The 21,669-nt window shown below is 47.0% G+C and overlaps 1 protein-coding gene across 1 annotated transcript in view; it reads right to left on the bottom strand.

Moving 5' to 3' along the window:
• RFC1 (replication factor C subunit 1) overlaps positions 1-21,669 on the bottom strand; it is a 742,181-nt gene that overhangs the window by 385,305 nt on the left and 335,207 nt on the right. The window contains exon 9 of the mRNA XM_086963975.1: positions 3,014-3,297. Coding sequence (XP_086820101.1) covers positions 3,014-3,297 — 284 coding nt within the window. The remainder of the gene's footprint in view (positions 1-3,013; positions 3,298-21,669) is intronic.

The raw sequence follows: 21,669 nt of genomic DNA, 5'->3' as shown, positions 1-21,669 counted from the left end.
TGATGTATCCACCACGGGCCCAGCAGAGAAATGGCACCAGTGTCAGTAATCCAGCAGTGTGATGGGCCACAAGCGGATCATCCACCAAGTGTCATCTGTCCTTATATTCCTCGTGGACTCAGGTGCAGCTCCGTCCCTTGAATGATCCCACTTCGTTGCACCCACCCGCTCAGCTTATGGTGCCTTCCGCCTCCCACAGGGGCAGACTCCAGGCAATGGCCCTCCGCAATGGGGATGGATCCCTCCAGTGTTATCACGCAGCTAGCGTTGCACCTCTGCCCCCCTGGTTCGTGTAGGATTGGTATGCCTCCTTGCAGTGCGGGGGGAGGGGGGGGATGAGATACTTTCCGGTGCTGTGTGTGTGCTGGTCTCGCCCTTTGCAGGCAATAAGGGACGGTTACACTGGACACAGTAAGCAGCAGGACCGGTCTTGCTGTTCCCGCTCTCTGCGTGCGCCTGGTGCTGCCGCTCCGCTGGGCCGTAGTTCCCAAATGCCGAATGCCATTCCCGCCGCGGCTGCAGCTTCCGCGCTGGGCAGTATCCCCGCGCCTGCACCTAGTCTCGCCACAAGAGGGGGGGGGGGGGGGGGGGGAGGACCGGCTCACTGTGCAATCAGTGGCAGTCTGTCCCTGTAGTGTGGTTGTTCCGTCTAGGCTAGATGAATCCTGACAGCCATATAGTTGTGGACCACCGGACATTATGCTGGGTGGATGGACAGTCAATGAAGCCACACTGATCTACATGGACTAAGGATACGATATGTAGTAGGAGTAGGCTGGAAAGCATCTTTGCCAGTACACCTACTGGGTGGTTTGTGTGGTTTAAGGTGGACTTGAGCAAGTTTGGCCATTCTGGACCGCGGCTGTTGCGTATTCTACAAATTTTTGGTGAAACCTCCGGCCTCTAAGTCAACGCTGTGGGTACTCGGGGAGCGGGGGTGGATTTGGGGCGTGGCCCTCGGGCCTCCAGATAGCATTGGGCGGGGTGCAATATTTGGGGGTATACCTGTCAGAGGAGGCTGCGGTTTCTCGGGAGCGCAACCTTACCCCTGTGTGGGATCAAACGCGTGAGGATATGAAGGTGTGGTCCCGTATGCCGTTGACTATATATGGCAGATCGTCCATCTTTAAAATGGTAGCGCTCCCCCGCATCGTGTATCAGCTACAAAACTATCCATACCAGATTCCGCTGCGCTGGTTCCAGCAAGTCAACTCGGCGCTGAGTGGGTTTTGGGGGGGGGGGGGGGGGGGGGGGGGGGGGGGGGGGGGGGGGATTGCGCGCGTGGCATTGAGGACCTGCTTCCGCTCTACATATACCAGGGGATTGGCCATGTCTGACGTGCTCTCTTATTATCAGGCTGCACAACTGCTGGTCTTGAATGACTGGTGGTACGGAGACAGGGGTGACCCTGCATATGCGGTTGAACGATTCCTTATGGGCTCAGCATCAGTCCATACACTGCTGTACTCTGCGGCGCTTCGGCGATGCCTTCCCTCGGCCACGCAAGTGGTGTTTTATGTCTGGAAGCAAGCGCTGCATAGAATGGGATGGTGGAACATGCTTACCCAGGAAACCCCTCTTTGGCACAATGGTCGACTGCCCCACCTGGCCGCGCTCTAGGGCTTCCGGGGATGGGACGCGATAGGTATTTCCTCGCTGGGGGATGTGCTGACAGGATGTTCCCTGAAGTCGTTTCAGAACTTGCAAGACGAGTTTAAGATGCCCCCGCTCCCAGTTTTTTTAAATATCTTCAATTTCGCCATGCTCTAACGCCTTACCTGACTGTACTAGAGCAGCTTCCCGAATTCAGTCCACTAGAGGCCAAACTGTTCATGGGATGAGTTGCCAGACAAGAAAATCTCACGTATCTATCAGACACTGGTCCACCATTGCTCTTCCGACTTACTTAAACTTAGGACTGCATGGGAGGAGGATGTTGGGGAATTAGAAGAGGAGGACTGGAATGAAGCTCTGGCAGGTCCGTGGGCTGCTGCAATTTCCACTCGCCTGCACCTGATCCAATTTAAGTATCTACATCGCACATACTTCACACTGCAGCACCTATGGCGGGCAGGTATGATGGGCTCCCCGGAGTGTCTTAGGTGCGGCTTGGAGGTGAGCACGCTCCTGCATACTACCTGGGGTTGTTCAGCACTGCAGAGGTTCTGGTGGTGGAAGGGGGGGGGGGGGGGGGGGGGATTCAGTTCCTATAGGAAATATTGGCCTGGGTGCTTCCTCGGGACCCCAAACTAGCGTTGTTGCATGTTATGGAGGGCATTGGGGGTAACAGGTATAAGCGCCATTTGGGCCTTACGTTAGCCAAACAAGACATTGCCAAAGCCTGGAAGGCGCCCCAAGCCCCGCCTCTGGCCGCCTGGAGAAATGGCATGGACTTCTGCATGGGCCTGGAGCAACCTATATTTCTGGCCAGGGGATGCCCTGGCAAGCAATATAACATTTGGAAGAGGTGGGCCGACTACCGAGGGCTGGACTTGGACCCTCCGCCTGACAGAGCTGCCCTCCCGTCGTCTTGACACCCGGACATTTGGTAATATAGTGAAGTGTCTTGTTTCGACTCAGTATGTCTTCTGTACAAATGTGTCTTCTTTCTTTAAGCAGCAGCGCAGTTGGGGGGGGGAGGGGTGGGGTTGCTGTTTCCTGTAAAAGTCTGCTTATGATATTCTTGATATACTAATGGTTGCAGCAGTCTCCGGTATTCGGAGCTATGCATCATATATGCGTTCAGACAAATAAAATCTGTTTTCAAAAAAAAAATATATACCTGCTCAAGAGAAAAGATGTTGATGGTTCAGCATCTTCAACCAAACATTTGCAAAAAGAATGTACACAGGAGGAAGTAGAGGTATGATTTATCATGAGAACATATAAAAATGATTTCCATCATATAAAATTAGCAGAGAAAACTTCATCTGAGATTATATTCATTAGGCAAAGTAGCATTCAACAGCGTTTGATGCTCTAACCCAATATAAGACACATTTCAAACATTTACCTCTGTCTTCAGAGGGGACGTTTTCTCCTTCTTAATCTTCTCTTCTGTTGGCAGAACTGACTTTTCTTTAGATGCTGGAATAGGAGTATGTGCTTCTCTTTTCAGCCCTTCGTCCTTTTGTTTCATATTAGCCAGCTTTGTGCTGGCTTTTGAGGTGGATGTTACATTCCCTGTTTTAGCAGCAGAGAGTTCTGAATGTCGACCTGGCACTTTCCCACTCTCAGATTTAACTTGTTCATCTCTATAATTATTTGCTGTCTCTTCAGAAGTGCTTAATGTTTTTGCTGTAATAAAATATTAATAGTTATAATATGATTGTTCTAAAGAACTATAGGAGATCAATCAATCAATCAATCAATGACACTTGTAGAGCGCGCTACATACCCGTAGGGTCTCAAGGCGCTGTGCAACTCATGGCGCTGTGCAACTCATTTTACTACCATCTATAGACAATGGGGAGTGATTAAAGATAAAGTAGGCTTCAAATTCTGTGAATTTTTCTAGCAATCTTGATACTTGTTCAACACAAGTAGTGATATAAAATCAATTTTGAAACAAAGTATATATATATATATATATATATATATATATATATATCCTCACTCTTCGTTCGAAGCTGCTGCCGCTGCATCAGTCAATCCTGCTCAGACTGCTTTTCAAAAACGAACAAGTCAGACCCAAAATCTGGTGCAATCTGCGTTTTATTCCAGTTTATAGAATAACACCCAGAAAGCCTGCATGACGCGTTTCGCCTCTAGCCAGAGGCTTGATCACATGATACATACACACACACACATATATATATATATATATATATATATATATATATATACACATGCACGCGCGCGCGCACACACACACAAGATACTTTGCTATTCAATAAGAAATAAAATGGTGTTCTATCTTTACGTACAAGTCCCAAAAAAGAAAAAAACTTTATCAATACTCCATGTCTTCAACATTGCGGAGTAAAATACTGTTGCAAAGTCATCCTGTGCCCTGGGCACCCCTCAACTTATTGCAGACTGGAACTGGTGGTAACTGACTCTGACTGACCCAGGGCTCTGTTTAACCAGGGCCAGGGCCAGTGCCAAGCTGAAAGGAACACATTAGAATACAGTTAAGACATTCAACATACACTAAGGTACACTATGGTATGGTGGGGTACCCCTGTAATTTGAATGACCTACCCCATAAGCCCCTAAAATATAATAGGGCAGGGGATTGAAACTATCTAGAAGTCTCCAGTATCCTGGGGCGTGGCAGTTTAGAGGCCAGCAGGTTTTCTGCACTAGCGTGCACTGCTGAAGCCTGATGTCAGTTTGAAAGCAGCACTGGTTTCCAGGACTGCTTTTAAACAGTAAATAGTGCCAAACACGACTTTGATGGTAAGAGCAATAAAAAATGGAAGCTCGGCTACTTGACACTTACTGAAGCAAGAAGTGCCCTGCTGAGAAGTTTTGCTGTGCAAAGATGTCTAAGGCCTGACATCTGAAGACTGCACCAAGTGAAACTGCAGCCCTGTGGATTACCTTGTTGCAAAAGGACTCTGTGGACTCCCTGCAAGCTACAGGTTAACAGAGCTCACCTGGACAGCCCCACAACGAATTCCCAGCCTAGAGTACCAGTGGATTTGTCAGGGTTTTGTTCAAGTGGATTGCGGAATTGAAGTTTCACACTTTCAAGGACCCTCTTGGAGATTCCAGAAACTTGGACTGTGTGTTGGATACTTTGGGACCCGCAAGCAGAACTTCAGGAAGGAGTTCTAACTGGACCCAGCCTGCTGGAGAAGGCTGCACAAGAGTGGTGAGAAATTCTCCAGAACCATTTTTAAAGGTGTGTACCTGTCAGAGTAAACAAAATGACTGAAAGGGGCACTGTTGGTTCCTAAGCATTAGAACGTGACTAATCTTAAAAATTCTTATCTCTGGTTCCCTACAGTGGATTTGTTTTGTTGTCATTTAAAAGATAAAAATATTACCAATGTTTATAAATTGGTGTTAGATTTTTACTTTGTGTTGTGTCTTTAGTATTTACTGAACTGGTGGTTTTAAATGCGTTACATACCTGTCATTGAAGGTAAGCCTGTCTGCTCGCAGCCGCTTACCAAGTGTTGAGCATAGGAATAATTTTCTAAGACCTATGTTGGGTCCTATCATGTGTTAGCTGCTTTATTGCCAGTGGCAGACCTACATTTTCCCCTACCAATAACCCACTTTCCAACAAATATGTTGTAAAATAATTAATGGCAGCCAGCAAGAAACAGTTACTTGCTTGTAAGCCTGGGTCTCAAACATAACAATCTTGCCTGAACGCAAGAACGTTGAATATCTCAATCTCCGCCCAGGAGCAATGAGATCCCGGATCTGAACTGCATGGCTCCTGAATTCATAAGGTGGCAATTTGAACCATCCACTTTATTGTATGAACTTTCATGAAGAAGCACTCTGTAAAGTCATTGTATGCTATATAAGGAGAATCTGCTTGTTTTGAGAAGTCTATTGACCCCATCTCATGTTAAAAAGACATGGCATATTATTACCATTTACAGCTGGCAAAATCTGGACTATATCTTTCTTTCATAAAGGTCCATTTAGCAGCTAGAACAGTCTCTAAAAAGATACGCCCGCAAATGTAATTCTTTATGATATCGGTCATCCAATATTTGCTAAATGACCTTACATTTATCCACTAGCAAGGTGCTTGTTACCTCATTGGGAACTAAATAATGCGTAAATTAGATGGATTGCTCATTTGTTTCACCTCATGCAAGAGTCCACTCTGCAACACATATTTGGGAAGAAGCATATGTAGTTGCAATCACTTCCCCTCACAGGGTATGTGAAATTAAAGCATTACATTTTATTTCTTATTTTGCACAGTGGTACTTGGAATTCAGCCCTCTTTTTTTCAAAAAGCAGTTTCGGACTACCACATTATCTAATCTATATCTTCACCAGCACTTTTTCATAACGTATCAAGCAGAGAAGTCACTGCACATTAGATGTGAAAAAGGCATGAGATATAATCTACAGAAATCTAAGAACCCTGGGTTCTCAAATCAACGTTTCAATAATTATGGTCCTACAAAAGGATCTATTACTTTATGACGAGACGGATAGACTAATGTATATTGTTTTGCTCTCTATAAACAATCTATATCCATATAGAGATTATTATGTGTATTATCATGCTTTCATGAGGAAAAAGGTGACTGGAAGATTAATCGAAATCTCATTCAACAAAGGGGAATGGCAGCCATTGAAGCCTTACTTAGAAACAAACCAATAGCAATATTACGCAAAGCAGCAAAAAGGAGGTCAATGCAAACATTTACAAAGCACTACTGTATAGATTCAGGCTCCAGGAAGGAGGCAAAAGGTAGCGTTTGCATCCTTCCATAATCTATTTAAGCTACTAGTCTCAAATTACACTTTGCCTTAGCAGATATTTTTCTTAGAAGCCTGTATTTAAGGAAAAGCTTACTATTCTATCCAGTGTACCATAATACCAGAAAGGCCCTACGATGGTGAAGAAACCCTGAATTGTTTGTAATCCTGTGTCACAATCATCAGAATTGTTGCTGAACTAATTTAACAGAAACCTCCTTGGGTATTAGGAGATCGAACAGATAAACACGTCGCTCATTCTTGAGAACGTCAAGATGCAACGAAATACAACTGCCTAAGGCTGCACTTGTGGTATATTTTAATCAGTACACTGCCTTAAAGGCATAGTATAATTTCTCTATCTGTTCACCCTGAAGGCAAAGTATGCCTATCCAGCAATTTATCTTTTATAAGATAAAGAAAATGCCTAATAATTTGAATAGGCAACGTTAGTTAGAAACAAGTTACTTATCTGTAATTACAGTCCTACAGCACTGGCAACTTTCTTAGAGTCACATGTCTGAATCATTCATCATCATCGGGTTGGAAATCCCATGGCAACCTAGTACAGATACAGTTTATTTAGAAAAAAATATGAAAACAATGTGCTTTAGTAACCAGGTAACCTCATTATAAAATACTCACATTTCAGCCAATGAGGTGAGTGTGCACTGACCTCCACTTCTCCTTGAGGCTTCCAAAATTCATATTTTTATAGCTCTATTGCTAAAGGATGCTTTGATTCCAAGCACAAAGAGATTTCAAAGGAGCCACAACATCAAGAGCATCAGTATACCACAAGTTGAAGGCACTGACTGCATAAGTAATAGATCCGCTTGCAGGACGAGACAAGGACAAAATTGCTTTGGATAAATTATCCAAGTTAATTTTGTTCCAGGAGCAAGTGGATCGAGAAATCCCCGATCTATTTTTGAAATTAGGTGGAATAACCACTGGGGATAGTGAAAGGGACTGCAAAGTGATGGGATGAGGATGTATAACTTTTCCCTTTCTGCCTATAATTTCTCTGAAAACTGATCAAAAGCACTGATACCGGCCAGACTGGACAATGCCAATTCTCTCTCCTTGAGCTTAACTGATTACTTAGTCATTCATCTTCAGATCATTGAAAAATCAGATGCTTGGCTAATTAAGATTTTTCCACTTCACTCCATTTCACCATCTCTTCATAACTTTAACTGGCCTCCCGTCAAGAAGCGCATAATCTTTAAGCTCTTTGCTTCACCTATAAAGTCAACCATCAACTTGCTCCTAGCTACATCTGTTGTAAATCCAGGCAAGGTCTGCATTTACTTACAGAGTCTCTCGTTACACATCACTAGAACACTTTATGTGAAGGCATTTCGCCTCATTTGACTAATGACCTCTGTTTCCAGACATAAATGTGGTCACCCCAACCTTCTAGCGACATGTCTGTGTTCATAACCCAATAGGCCGTGTATGGCTGTAAGTGCAGATCTCATTCCAAGATCTTGTCCTCTACCACTCTAAAGGATTCTTACTGTTACCTGAATATGGTCATCGAAGGATCTGTACACTCACAGCCCCTTAGAATCCAGTTCCTCCTACAGAGGACATGTCTACAACCAGCAAAATTGCATCAGGTGGCTACATAAGGAGATCATCCCCAGTAGAGATTTGTAAAATCAGGTGGAATTAGTTTTCTTTTTGCACCTGCCGTTGAGGGGTTGTAATTTAAATTCTGTCCTGTGAAGGAAACAGCTTGCATGTTTTTGTATTCATGATAGTGTCCACAACTTGGTCAGCTGCAGATGAGATATGGTTGAAATGAGAAAGAGGTCTAACTTGTTGAACAATTTCATATAAGCCCTTGTTGAACTCTCTGCTTTTGACAACTTTTTTCGCTTGACTAACCAATCATCTAGATAGGGGAAGTTGGTGCACTTGGCAATGGAAATAAGGTGCTACTGGTGCCATGCATTTTGCAAATATCTTTGGGCAAACTTTAGCCCAAAAGGCAGAACCTTGAATTAGTAATCACACTGGTCTATCTTGAATCTTAGATCCAACAGGAAGGTTTAGAGAGGCCATGCACTCTCCCACTTGATGTAATTGCAGTAATTCTTCTGGAGTTGGCATCCTGAATGAATGCTTTTTCAGATATTTCCTAAAATGACAAAGGATCTGGAAGGGGCTCCATTATACCTGATCTTTCCTGATTGGGAAAAACCTTGAGTAGAACCCCCTGAGTCACTTGCACTTGAGGACGGATACCAAGACCCCCTTTAGAAGCATGGACCTTACGTTTGCTTGCAGGATTTGTAAATGCTGGTGAGGTTAGTGGTGTTCAGCAGTAATACTTGCAGAGGCCTTTGGGTGAACTCTAGCACAAGTCTGTATTTCACTAGGTCCAAATCCCTGGTTGGATTAAATGGCCCTTCATTGAGAGTAACAAACAGAGATCCTGTCTGCCATGGGGTATGGAAGGAAAGGTGCTGATCAAGTAATGGGATTTGGAAACAAGGAAGCCAAGCCGGCAAAGAGCACCATCAACAAGAAAAATCTTATTTGCTCTGACTGGCAGACTTCTTCCTAGGTTTCTGCTTACAGCATAAAAAGGGTTGCTTGTGGTGGATAATATGGCTGCCGATAGCATAGCAACTGTGTAGCGTGCTGTTGCTAAAAGAGGAGATACGGGCGGTACCTGCCTTTAAAGAATGATAGTCCTCTGCCCCATGCAAGACAATTGATATTGCAAACACTTCTAATTGAGAAGGCTGTTTCAGTGTCTGATTTCGTTGACTGTAGCTCCTATTTAATGTGAACACGGAATAAGTAGCTGCTATCAAATGACATGGCTAGGACACAATGCTGCATTTCTGACTTAAAAGACATTGATCAGATTAATCTTTGCCATCTAATCACTACTGCCCCACCATCTGCCTAAACCAAGTAGTAGCAACATCATATCTCAGCTATCACTACCGCCTAAGTATATGTATCACTGTACCTTCTTCCGTCCTTCCATCCAGAAAAAGGTCCAGGTATCGGGCCATGTCTGCCCAAATTTGATGGTCATATTATCCAACTATAGCTAGTGTATTAGCCATTTAAACTATGAAAACGTGTTTACCAAAATTACCCATCTTCTTTTCTTCTGTGTCTGCAGTGCTTAAACACAGGGAAGGATTTCTTTTACACCTCTGTGCAGCATGCATTACAGAACTGAATCAGGTTTGGAAAGTCTCATCAGACACACAAGTGACATCCCAGCCTTGTGAATTTCTTATTGATTCTGGGAACGGTGTCTGAAATAGAACCTAATGACAGCATGTTTACCCTTTAGGTCCAGATATGGTTCATAATGGGAATCTATTTGAGTGATTTCTGTGGAGCCTCTTTAAAATTGTACAAAAAGTAATCTGTTTTTACAACTGAAACTGGTAGGTCAAACTGTTTAGATGCCCTCTCCATGAGAATGGAACCTGATGATATCATTAGCAGGTGCATCAGCCTGTGGCAGGTGTTGTAGCACCTGTGTTACTTACTTTTACATGCGTCTACTGCCCCTCCTGGAGTATAGGTCATCAACCAGGACTCTATGGCTATCTCTGTCCTAGGCTTTTCTTTCAATTTGACTCCAGGTGTAACCCATCTCCTTGCAGTCAGCCTTGAGGCCTCAGTGCAACGTGTTCCTTTGCCTTCCTCTTTCCTTTTCCCTTAAGGGTTCCAGGTCAGGGCTTGCTTGGTGTTGTGTGCAGCAGGCTTGCGTAGGATGTGATCTATCCAGCGCCAGCATCTTTTCATGACTTCTTCATGAGTAGGGAGTTGGAAAGTTTGCTGCAATAGGTCACTGTTGCTGTTTGGCCAGTAGATTTTCCTCAGACAGGTGTTGATGTAGGTCAGGATTTTGTTGGAGGTAGTCACGGTTATCGTCCAAGTTTCCGCTCCATACAGAAGGACCAATTGTACTTTGGCGCTAAAAAGCCTGATCTTGGTTTGCAGTATTAGGTCTTTTGAGCACCAGATCTTCTTTAGCTGAATGAAGGCAGTCCTTGCTTTGCCGATTCTTGCCTTGATGATGGCTTCTAAGACACTGCCCAGGTAGGTGAAGGCCTCAACCTCTTCTAGTGCATCACCTTCAAGAGTAACTGCAATTGTGCTGGCTGTGTTAGCCATCAGGCTCTTGGTTATTCCCCTGAGGATGTGGAGGTCAAGTTGTCCTGACATGGTATATCACCACTTCAAGATGGACATGCACCTCCCCAGAGATATCTTGAGGCCCAAAGACTGGCTGGTCGGCGTTGAACTGAAGGACACTCAACTCACCATTCCTAGATTTCTATCCCACCACAGATTTCTACAGTTCATTTGGAGACACTTCCATTCATTCTATAGTATGCCTCTCATAGTTTTAATGTACGCCTCTTTCCTGACCAAACTCGTCCCAACGACAAATTGCTCGGACCAACGCATGACAAAGGCCACACTTTGGATCAGGTTTTTTCAACATCCCCCATAGAGGTGACGGCACTCCTGCCGGTCCTGTGGACAGACCATCGGTTGGTCAACTTTCACATACTGGGCAATAAGAAACCCTTGAGCAGTGCCCCTAGACAGCAAGGACCTGCGTCAAGGGCATACCATCGGGTGACTCCAGAAATGTTGTCACAGGCACTGTGTGAACATCCTTGCCCTCTTACGGGGGTTTTGGATAGGGATCTGGAGTCCTTACAGGCCTGGTTTGTGGATAGGTTGAATGATCTGACCCCTTTGAGGGCTCCCCGTTTAGTGTCTAAGCGGGTTTCTGCTCCTTGGTTTACTGGAGCATTGCTTGCCTCTCGCAGGCAGTGCAAGGTGGCGGAAAGGGCCTGGCGAGCTCAGTATGATCCAGCTGCCAGACTTGAATATAGAACCGTGGTCAAAGCCTATCACCGAAGCATTCTCCTTGAGAAGATGAGCTACTTTGCGAGGAGGATTGAGGATGCCTGCAAGAAGATCTTCTCGATCGTCAGGGAATTTATTGCCCCACGGTCAAATGTGACCCAGACTGCCCCCTCCGAGACGTGGGCATCGGATCTCGCATGCTTTTTCACCACAAAGATTAAGCTCATTCAGGACTCCTTTCCACCGCGGCCGGCCGTTGCCTCCCCTTGTCTTGAGATTGGTCTTGTGCCTTCGGTTTCCCTAGGGCCAGTCTTGTCAGACTTTCCGCCTATTTCAACTGTATCATCTCTGACACTGTTGGCCAATCTTAAATCTGGATCGCCGCTTGACCCCATGCCCGGCCAAATTTTTGGCGAGGATGGCGGGAGTGGTCAATCCGCTGGTCAACCCCCTCCTGAATCTTTCTTTGAGCCAGCGTGTGGTCCCTTCGGCTTGGAAACAGGCTATGGTCATTCCCCTTATCAAGAAGCCTGGTCTGGACCCAGAGGTTTTGGCCAATTATAGACCTATCTCTCTCCTCCCTGCATTGGCTAAGACCCTGGAGAAGCACGTGCATAATGTGCTTTCTAATTTTCTGGAATCACACGACCTGCTTCATTCCACTCAATCGGGTGTTCGTCCTAATCTCAGCACTGAGACGGCGCTACTAGAGGTGTCTGAGGCCATCAAGGAGACGCTGGACGTGGGTGGCAGAGCCATGCTGATCATGCTCGATTTGTCGGCGGCCTTCGACACCGTCCCCTATGAGGATCTGCTTGTCAGACTTCATGAGATTGGTCTCAGGGGGACGGTGCTCAGATGGTTTACATTTTTTCTGGCCGGCCGCCGACAAACGGTCTGGGCCTCCTCGTGCTCTGCTGAGATGCCGCCATTGGGAGTCGGAGTCCCGCAGGGCTCAGTATTGAGCCCGACTCTTTTTAACATCTTCATGACCCCTCTGGCGGCTCTGGCTGAGTCCTTCGGGGCCCAGATCGTATCCTACGCGGATGACACCCAGCTGCTCTTTACCTATCGGAAAGGAGAGGATTTTGATGGAGAGAGTATCCGTGAGTGCCTCGGGCTGTTTTCAACTGGCTCCAACTGAACAGCCTCAAGTGCAACTCAGATAAATCGGAGGTGCTCTTCTTCGGTTGTCAATCCGATCCGGACTGGCAGGTATGGTGGCCTGCTGACATGTCTCCTCCGGGGCGATCGTCTCAGTTAGCTAAGAACTTGGGGATTAAAATCGACAATGGACTGACTTTAAGATCCTAGATCCTCGCCCTCACTGGCACCTGCTTTGGCCTGCTCCGTATGCTTCGGAAGTTTTTTCCTCTGCTTTCTGAGGACCACAGGAGGACTACGGTACAGGCCTTGATTGGTTCAAGACTGGACTATTCCAACGTCTTATATCTTGGCCTGCCGGAATATCTCCTGCAACGGATGCAGGTGGTCCAGAACGCGGCAGCACGTGCCATTTTTGGCCTGCATAGGTGTGTCAGAGCTTCTGGCTTGTTGCAGTCGCTTACTGGCTGCCTATCCGACAGCGGATAGTTTTCAAAGCCTTAACTCTTGCACACAAGGCCTTCTATGCCACAGGGGCTAAATATCTTGAGAAGAGGCTTGTCTCTTATCGTCCTTCCCGATCTCTGAGGTCAGAGTCGCTGTTCCTTGCCATCGTCCCGCGTGTGAGGAAGGCTCGTATGGGAGGTCGTTCCTTTATGCTCCGGGCTCCACAGCTTTGGAATTCCCTACCCCTTGCACTACGTAGCACCCCAAATTTAATTGCTTTCAGGAAGGGCCTGAAAACTTGGATTTTTGCGTCCTAGATTTCTGTATTTTGCTGACCCTGTTTTCCTTTAATCTGTGTGTTGTGTTTGTCTTTTTCAGGCTGTCAATAAAGCGCCGGGACACTCTTGAGTAGCCGAGCGCTATAAAAGACACAAAATAACATAACATAACCCAGCAGATTTGCTTTCGTCGTCCATACAGGAGGTTTTCCAGGCCCACTTCGCTACAGAGGCCTGCAGGGAATGAAAGCCCACTACCTTAAGAAAGGACGCACATAATCGGAAATGTTTCACTACCAAAGAGGAAATCAGTTGGTGGTTGTCACACAGAAGAGCGTTTTTGGATCTGATCCGGATCTGATCATCAAGTCCGACACCAGCAAATTTCCAGATGTGGAAAGTTATCCTAGGAGAAAAGTGGCCACTACAAGAACAGCAACTGCCTTGGAACAACTGCCTGGCATGGTCATTTTCAGTTTATGCGGGAACAAGGAAAGAGTCCGAAGCTGCATCCTGCTGAAAATAGACAACATCTCGGTGTTACGGATCATCAACCACCTCATTGGCACAAGAACTAAGGCCTGAGCGTATCTGGTCAAAACCTTATGCGTGGACAATCAGATGTCAGTGACGACGGGATATATCCTTGGTGCATCCAACAATTTGGTGGATTGGCTGTTAGCCTGAAACCGGTCCCAGAATGCCTGTTTCCGGTCCAGGGAAGACATGGCTTGGCAGTTCGGGCTAGACTGTTCCCATGAGGCATAGGGTCAAGACTGATTTGCATATAGATGTGTCTGAACTGGGGTGGCGAAGGGAGCTAAATAACGATGATGGATTCAACCAAGATCTGTGACTGGGGTGAGTGTCTGAAAAGTTTCAGCGCTCCATCCATCATCTCCTTGTGTTTGGATTGGCAAGCAAGACAAACCAGGCAACAAACCTGTGGAAAGTTGGATCCAAGAGTTTTTAAAGAGATTTTGAATAGTTGAGGCACCCATTTCTTTGGTAGACCTTTCCACCTCAGGATTGGATTACCAATTAGGCAGGTACTACAGTTGGAAAATGGCCACGGATGTAGCCACATGCAACACTTTCCTTTGACTGGAGCCAAGAAGAACAAGTTACTTACCTTCGGTAACAATATAACAGTAAGAAACATTAGTTAGTTATAGATTCCTTACCTTAAATTACCCCCAGGTGTCAGACTGGATCCGGAAAGTTTTTCGTCAGCAGTACCTCTGCACGTCGGAAGGTGGCGTCGGTCGGCTCTGCGTTCGTCGTTGGCGTCATGTCGCCGGGATGACGTCACGGTAGCTACTTAGACGCCGACCTCACATACTGACATCAGTTCTGTGCACGACTTTCCGCGCCAGAAACTAGGGCCCTGAAAGGATATCCTTAACCCCAGACATCAGTTCGCAGAACGGGGAGGATGGGTGGGGCGGTAAGGAATCTATAACTAACTAATATTTCTTACAGACATATCGTTACCGAAGGTAAGTAACTTGTTCATCTGAAAGAAGCACTTTAGTTATAGATCCCTTACTTTAGAATAGATACCCACGCAATACCAACCCCGGAGATGGGTCTGCGAACCAATATATTACACCAGAAAGTCCTGGAGAACAGAACGGCCAAAGTAGCCGTTTCTAGGGACTTGGCTGTCCAGGCAGTAGTGTTTCATAAAGGTGTGAAACAATGCCCCCGTAGCTGCCTGACCAATGTCATTCAGAGGGACTCCTCACCCTTAAGCAGCAGTGGCTGCAGTCACCCGGGAGGAATGGGCGTGCAACCCCACTGCAGGCTCTTTCTTTGCCAGAGATTAATAGGGTTTGATACACAAAACTACCCATAGAGAAAAATAGTCAGTTTGCGAACGGCCCAACCTTTTTTTGGAGCCCACATAGCCAACAAAGAGCTGGCCATCCACCCGGAACTGTTTGGTGCGGTACAGATAAAAAGACAGCGCACATTTTGGGTGCAGACAGTAGAGTCTCTCTTCCTCTTTGGAAGGATGTGGAGCCGGAAAGAAGGTGGGCAAAGTGATAGTCTGCCCGATGTGAAAGGCAGTGACAACTTTGGCCAAGAAGGATGGACGAATCCTGAGCACAACTTTGTCCGGATGCAGAGATAGAAAAGGAGGCTTAGAAGAAAGCGCATGGAGCTCACACACTCGTCTGGCAGAGGTGATGGCCACCAGGAATGCAGTTTTGAGAGTTAAAAGCCTCAAAGGACAGTTGTGAAGCGACTCGAAGGCAGTGCACATTAAATAAGTTAAAACCATGTTCAAGTCCCACTGAGGCATAACGAAAGGAACAGGAGGAAAGAGATATTATGCCTTTCAAGAAACAATTAACACCTGGGGACTTGAAAAGAGAAGGCTGATCTGGGAGCCGAAGGAAGACAGAGATGGCCGAGAGATAGCCCATGATAGTGCCCAGAGCAGAGCCCTGCTGGGCTAAAGAAAGGAAGAACAAGAGAACCTCAGAAAGAGGGGCAGAGAGGGGCTCCACAGCCTTTGCTGTGCACCATGCCACAAATTTGTTCTACCGACAGGTGTATACCATCTTAGTGAAGGGACGCCTGGCTGCCAAGATTACATTGCAGACTTCGGGAGGCAGGTCAAATGACGTCAACTACCGCCGCACAATCTCCACGCAAGGAGATGAAGGGTGGACAGGTTCGGGTGGAGGACCGTCCCCTGCTGCTGCGACAGAAGATCCTCCCGAAGAGGTAGTCGGACCGGAGGATCGATGGCTATGTTGAGCAGCTCGGAATACCAGACTCTTCGTGCCCAATCCGGAGCGGCAAGAATGACTTGGGCCTGGTCATGTCTGATCTTCTTCAGCACTCTGGGTAGAAGTGGTATAGGCGGAAAGGCGTATAACAGACCGCAACTCCACTCGCGATGAAAAGCGCCGCCTAGCGAGTGCCGCCTTGGAAATTCCAACGCGTAGAATTGCTGACATTGCACAATCTCTTCGGTGGCGAATAGAACTAACCAAGGCTCTCCACACTGTTGAAAGAGACCTTGCACCACCTCCGAGTGAAGACGCCATTCGTGATCCATCATGCACCTGCTGCTGAGTTAGTTCGTCCTGGCGATCAGGGAACCTGCCAGGTGTTGAACCACCAGGGAAATGCCCTGATGTTCCAGCCATGTTCAGAGGCGCTACACAACAGAAAAAGGGTATTAAGTATACAGGAAAAAATGGCGCTCAAACAATATTAGCGTGTCTATCAAAAGAAAATTAACAACAATCACTGGTGCTGGCAGGGAGGGGAGACCCAAAGAACCCCTCAATTTAAATGTGAGAATTCACATCTAAGAATTAAGAAACAAAATCCCGCCAACACAGATTAGGTACAAACAAATAGTGTGCTACTCTGTATGATTCACAGTAACAAGAGTCCAACGTAGGTGCTTTTGATGTATATCTCCTTTTATTTGATCGTCACACCAATGGGAATTCACAGCCAGCCGACACGTGTTTCGTTATAGGTCTATACAAATCTAGACACTATAACTCTTCAGGGCTCAATGGCTGGATCCCTATCTGTAAGGGCCCTAGTCCGGTGATAATTCCAACCCGGCAGGGTATCCAATTAGTAGGAAAATGACGGCGTAGTAGTTCCGTAAAGACAGTTCAAAACACACTGTACAGCAGGGACGCCAAATTTCAATAAGTCTGTATCAACAACAAATCCATAGTCCAATTCGCGGAATAAAAGAAATTCCTCATAGTAAACCACATGGGTACGTGTGGTGTCCAAGTTCTGGGTAGAATCACCCTCAAAGTTACTCGCGTCCCCGACCCGGAAGTTGAAAGAGACCTTGCACCACCTCCGAGTGAAGACGCCATTAGTGATCCATCATGCACCTGCTGCTGAGTTAGTTCGCCCTGGCGATCAGGGAACCTGCCAGGTGTTGAACCACCAGGGAAATGCCCTGATGTTCCAGCCATGTTCCGAGGCGCTGGGCCTCCTGACATAGGGTCCACGACCCCACCCCGCCCTGTTTGTTGAAGTACCACATGGCGGTGGTGTTGTCCGTGAACACCTGCACTACTCTTCCCCGGACAGAGGGAAGGAATGCCTTGAGTGCAAGATGAATTACCCTGAGCTCCAGAAGTTTGATATGGAGCTCGGACTCCGCTGAAGACCAGAGCCGCAGGTAATGTCGGTGGGCGGGCAGGACGGAGATGTGCAAATAAGCATCCTGCAAGTCCAATGCTACCATACTGTCTTCCGGGTCGAGGGTAGACAAGACCTGAGCAAGCATCAACATCTTGAACTTCTCCTTCCGGAGGAAGCGGTTGACATTCCTGAGATCCAAGATAGGATGCAGGCCCTTGTCCTTCTTGGGAATCAGAAAATAGGGCAAATAACAACCTTGACCTACTTCTGAGACAGGAACGTGCTCGATGGCTCCCTTGGCCAAGCGAGCCGTAACTTCCTGCTGGAGAAGGGCCAGGTGATCCTCCTACATGCAGTGGTATTGCGGTGGCATGGCTGGAGGGGTAGCCTCAAAGGGCAGGGAGTAGCCCCTTCAGACTATCTGCAAAACCCACCTGTCGAACGTGATGGTGCGCCAGTGGGGGAGGTGATTGCGAATCCTGCCGCCCACTGATGTTTGATGGGCCTGAAATGTCGGACTAGGAAAGTTTGGAGGTAGCTGCAGAGGGGGGTTGGTAGACTGGCCCACCCGCTGGCCCCCGGAACCACATTGGCTGTTTCCACGTCCCCGGCAGCGCCAAGTTTGGGTAACTTGCTGCGGTCTGTGGCTCTGGGCCGAACGTAGCGGGACACCCCTTCCGTAGCCACGAAAGGGGCAAAAAGCAGGGTGGCTGGAGAGGCCCAAGGACTTGGCCGTAGCTCGTGAGTCCTTCAAACACTAACGCGCTGTCTGCTTTGTCGCCGAAAAGGCGACTGCCGTCAAAGGGCATGTCCATGAGGGTATGTCCATGAGGGTATTTTGGACATCCCCGGAAAAGCCAGTGGACCTCATCCAGGCGTAGCATCGAAGAGCTACCAACGTGGAAATCCTCCTGCCCAGAGTCTCTGCAGTATCCAGCCCACAACGGATGGTAAACTTTGCGACATCCCTCCCGGCGGCAATAGCCTGGGAGAGCTCTGTCTGGGACTCCTCCGGACACTGAGGCAGCACGTGCGCAACCGAATCCCACACAGAGTGGGATAACGGCCCAATAGACATGCGGTGTTTACCAAATGCAGCCCAAGCTGGCGGAAGAGAAAATCTTCTTCCCAAGATGATCCAGCTTCTTGGATTTCATTTCCGGAGGAGCGGTAGGGAATGTGCTCTTGGAATTAGAGGCTTGGATCACCAAGCTCTCAGGGTTGGGCCTGGACCAGGTGCCCAAAAGGGCCTCGTTGAAGGGAAGCAGAGGCCGACTGACTAGGAGAAGTCGAAGAGCGACGATGCTTCTTCAACTTCTTTTGCTTCAATTTACCTGACCCCGAGTGTGAAGACTTCGATGACTTGGACGAGTGGTGAGGGCTCCACGAAAGGTCCCTCGACCTCGCTCTCGACCGGGACCTTGAACGGCGCGGAGCCGACTTCAGACGCTCAAGAAGCTTTCGGGACCCCTCCCGCAAAGCCTTTAGTGCCATGGACCGGCAGTCGGAGCGCGACTTGGGGTCGTGGTCGCGCTCCAGGTAAAAGAGGCACAGGCGGTGCGGATCCGTAACTGACATCAGTTGGGAACAGGATCCGCAAGCCTTGAAGCCAGGCATCCCTACATGCACCAGGAGTCAAACTCAAAAGACGTTGACAAAAAGTCGCTCAAATAAATCAGTTAAAAAATGACTGGCCAAACCGCTCTCTCCGGATCTGCGCTGGCTGGTGCGGAAAAAGAAAGAAGCGAGGGCGGCGTCTAAGTAGCTACCGCGACGTCATCCGGGCGACAACCCCAATGACAAACACAGAGCTAACCGGCACCACCGTCAGACGCGCAGAGGTAATGCTGATGAAAATCTTTCCGGATTCAGTCTGACGCCTGGGGGTAATTCTAATGTAAGGAATCTATAACTAACGTGTTTCTTTCAGATATATGCTATGCTTCCTCCCAGTTGAGGAGACAACAAGCAGACCTAGTCCTGGTGACCCCAGACCTGGAAGTCTCAAGTTTGTTATTGGTTCTGAAGGAATATTTCCAGTCCACCTTCTCTTGTCGTAGGAACTCCTCCAGGATCCGTCGGGGAATTCCACAGTTAAGGGAATGCAAGGCACACTGCAGCTTACAGCATGGATAATTACAGGGAACAATGGAAAATCCTTGGACTTTCGCAACCAGCTGAGAGACTTCTCTCCAAGGCGAGGGAAGATGGAACAATCACACAATACAAGTCAGCTTGGTAAAGATGGATGGGTTGGTGTTTGCAAAGGAACATTAATTCCATGGGGTACAACTCAGGGCATATTTTAGGCTTATTGTCCGGCATTGCATCAGAAGGAATGGCTTACAAGTCACTAAACACCTTTTATTCAGCTATTTCAGCCGGCAATATACCTAATGATGGGACCCCGTGGGTGAACATCCTATGGTAAGGATGCTATTGACAGGAATAAGTCACCCTCTTTCATTCGAACCTAGATACTCATCTCTTTGGGATGTCACTAACATTCTTAACCTTCTTCACCCCTGGCAAATTAATAAATAACTGTCCAGTAGGGAGCTGCCTAGTAAATTGGCATTGTTGTTATGCTTCATTTCTTTGAAACACATATCAGATGTTAGAGCCCTGTATATTGAAGATAGACTTTTCACCTTTCCAGAACAACTAAGTCTACTCAACATTTAAAGATATCCCCAAACTATATGAGGGAAGATGCATTAAGCTATAGTAGAGAATGACCACAGAACTTTGCCCTTCAGGCGAGATGCAACTGCTAATTTTTGTCCGATAACTATATAATGCATTTTCGCACTATTGGGGTTATCAATTTTTTTTATTCTTATTAGGCTAGTGGAACACCAATTCTAAAATTATCATTTAGAATCAATGGCCAGCCCCAGCGCCCAACCCTCCGTATGTGGACAACCATCCGTCGCAGGCATCCTGCAGTGTACACCGCGGAGTTGGACGCAAGGCCTGCCCTACCACGGGCAGCTAATCCCCTGCACTGCACACTGCCTTTGCTGTGTGTGGCATGTTGTTGGCCTCTAGGCCTTTTTTCAGTCTCCGCCACATGGACAGATTATTGGAAATATTCCTTACCACTGGGGTGCTGAGTGGAGCTGGTAATGTGAGGGAGTCTGTGCTTGGAATAGAGAATCATATCCCCAGAAAGCTGTTCCCTTGGCTTCTTTGCTTCTGAAAAAAAATGTCTTTGTATAAACCGTTGCTCCACCACTTGGTCCGTTCCACTTTTTTCCAGTAAGAAATATTGGAAATCTGCTCCCCTCTCGCATCCCCTTAAACTGCAGCTTCCTAAAATCGTATGTTTTTACAGGTCTACAGAATTAAGTATTTGGGCTTCTGTCTTCATTCCCTCAATCTCCTCATCCATACAAGTGCCAGATAGTTCCAGGTAGAGGCATAACAATTATGAGCGAAAAAAAGAAGAACACCATGTGAAGACACTGTAATTGAGTTACAAGGCCTGCAGAAATTGTCTGCACTGATCTTTTGGTCTGAGGTGATCATACGTTCTTTAAGCAAATTCTTCAATTTATCTAGACCGTAATCTGGCAGAATAATCCTGCGGCCCAAAGCAACCTCGACATTCTAGGACAGCCTGCATCAGTCGCACCCAACTGCATCGCGGCTTCTAAACTTTGCATATCCGTCACTGATGTCGATCACCACATCGTCTTGACAAACACTCAATTTCCGGACTCTTGAACTGATCACACGCCGTTCACAGCCCTGATGAGTCACGGGTACTTCCCAGTTGATGAAACATGTGTCGGCTGGCGTTTGTTAATACAGAAAGAATAAAAGACCTATATAAAGTTTCTTATACTGCCTTTTCGGGTGTTCACTGTTTTGTCTCAAACCACTGTACTACCAATTTTGTCTTTACCACACGTGTGCCCAGTACCTGCTCTATATTTTGGAGGTTGAGATTAGCTTGATAATCTCGGCTTCTGTGATGGGAGCGAAGGCCTTCCATACAGTTGCGCTGTGAGGGCATGTGTTTTCTATAATATCTAGGAGCAGGCTTTCGCTGGCGGGGTCGTTGCTGGTGTCTAGCGAGTGTTCAATTTTGGTGATTTTTTCTTCGAAGAAATTGGCGAAGTTTTCGCAGAGTTCCGTGGAGGCCTGGGTAAAAGTTGTAGTGGCCTTAGTGGTTTGTCGCTTGATGATTTTAAATAGTTCATTCAGCCAGATTTTTGCATTGTCCAGGGCGGAGCAAAAGAAGTTGTCTTCTTCATTGTCAATGTGTTTTTTGTAATTTCTCCAAGCTGCTTTGGGTTATTCAAGAAGGCTAGCGGAGGGGTTGTTTCTCCAGAGTCTTTCTGTGGCTCTGAGTTGCCTCCTTTCGTTATTGATGTCCGTATTGAACCAGGATCTGGATGGAATATTCCTAGGTTTTTTTAGT

The sequence above is a fragment of the Lissotriton vulgaris genome, chromosome 3_2, assembly GCF_964263255.1.
Source record: "Lissotriton vulgaris chromosome 3_2, aLisVul1.2, whole genome shotgun sequence".
NCBI lineage: Eukaryota > Metazoa > Chordata > Amphibia > Caudata > Salamandridae > Lissotriton > Lissotriton vulgaris.
The sequence above is the reverse complement of the archived record's forward strand: the minus strand, read 5'-3'. Positions and strand labels throughout refer to the sequence as shown.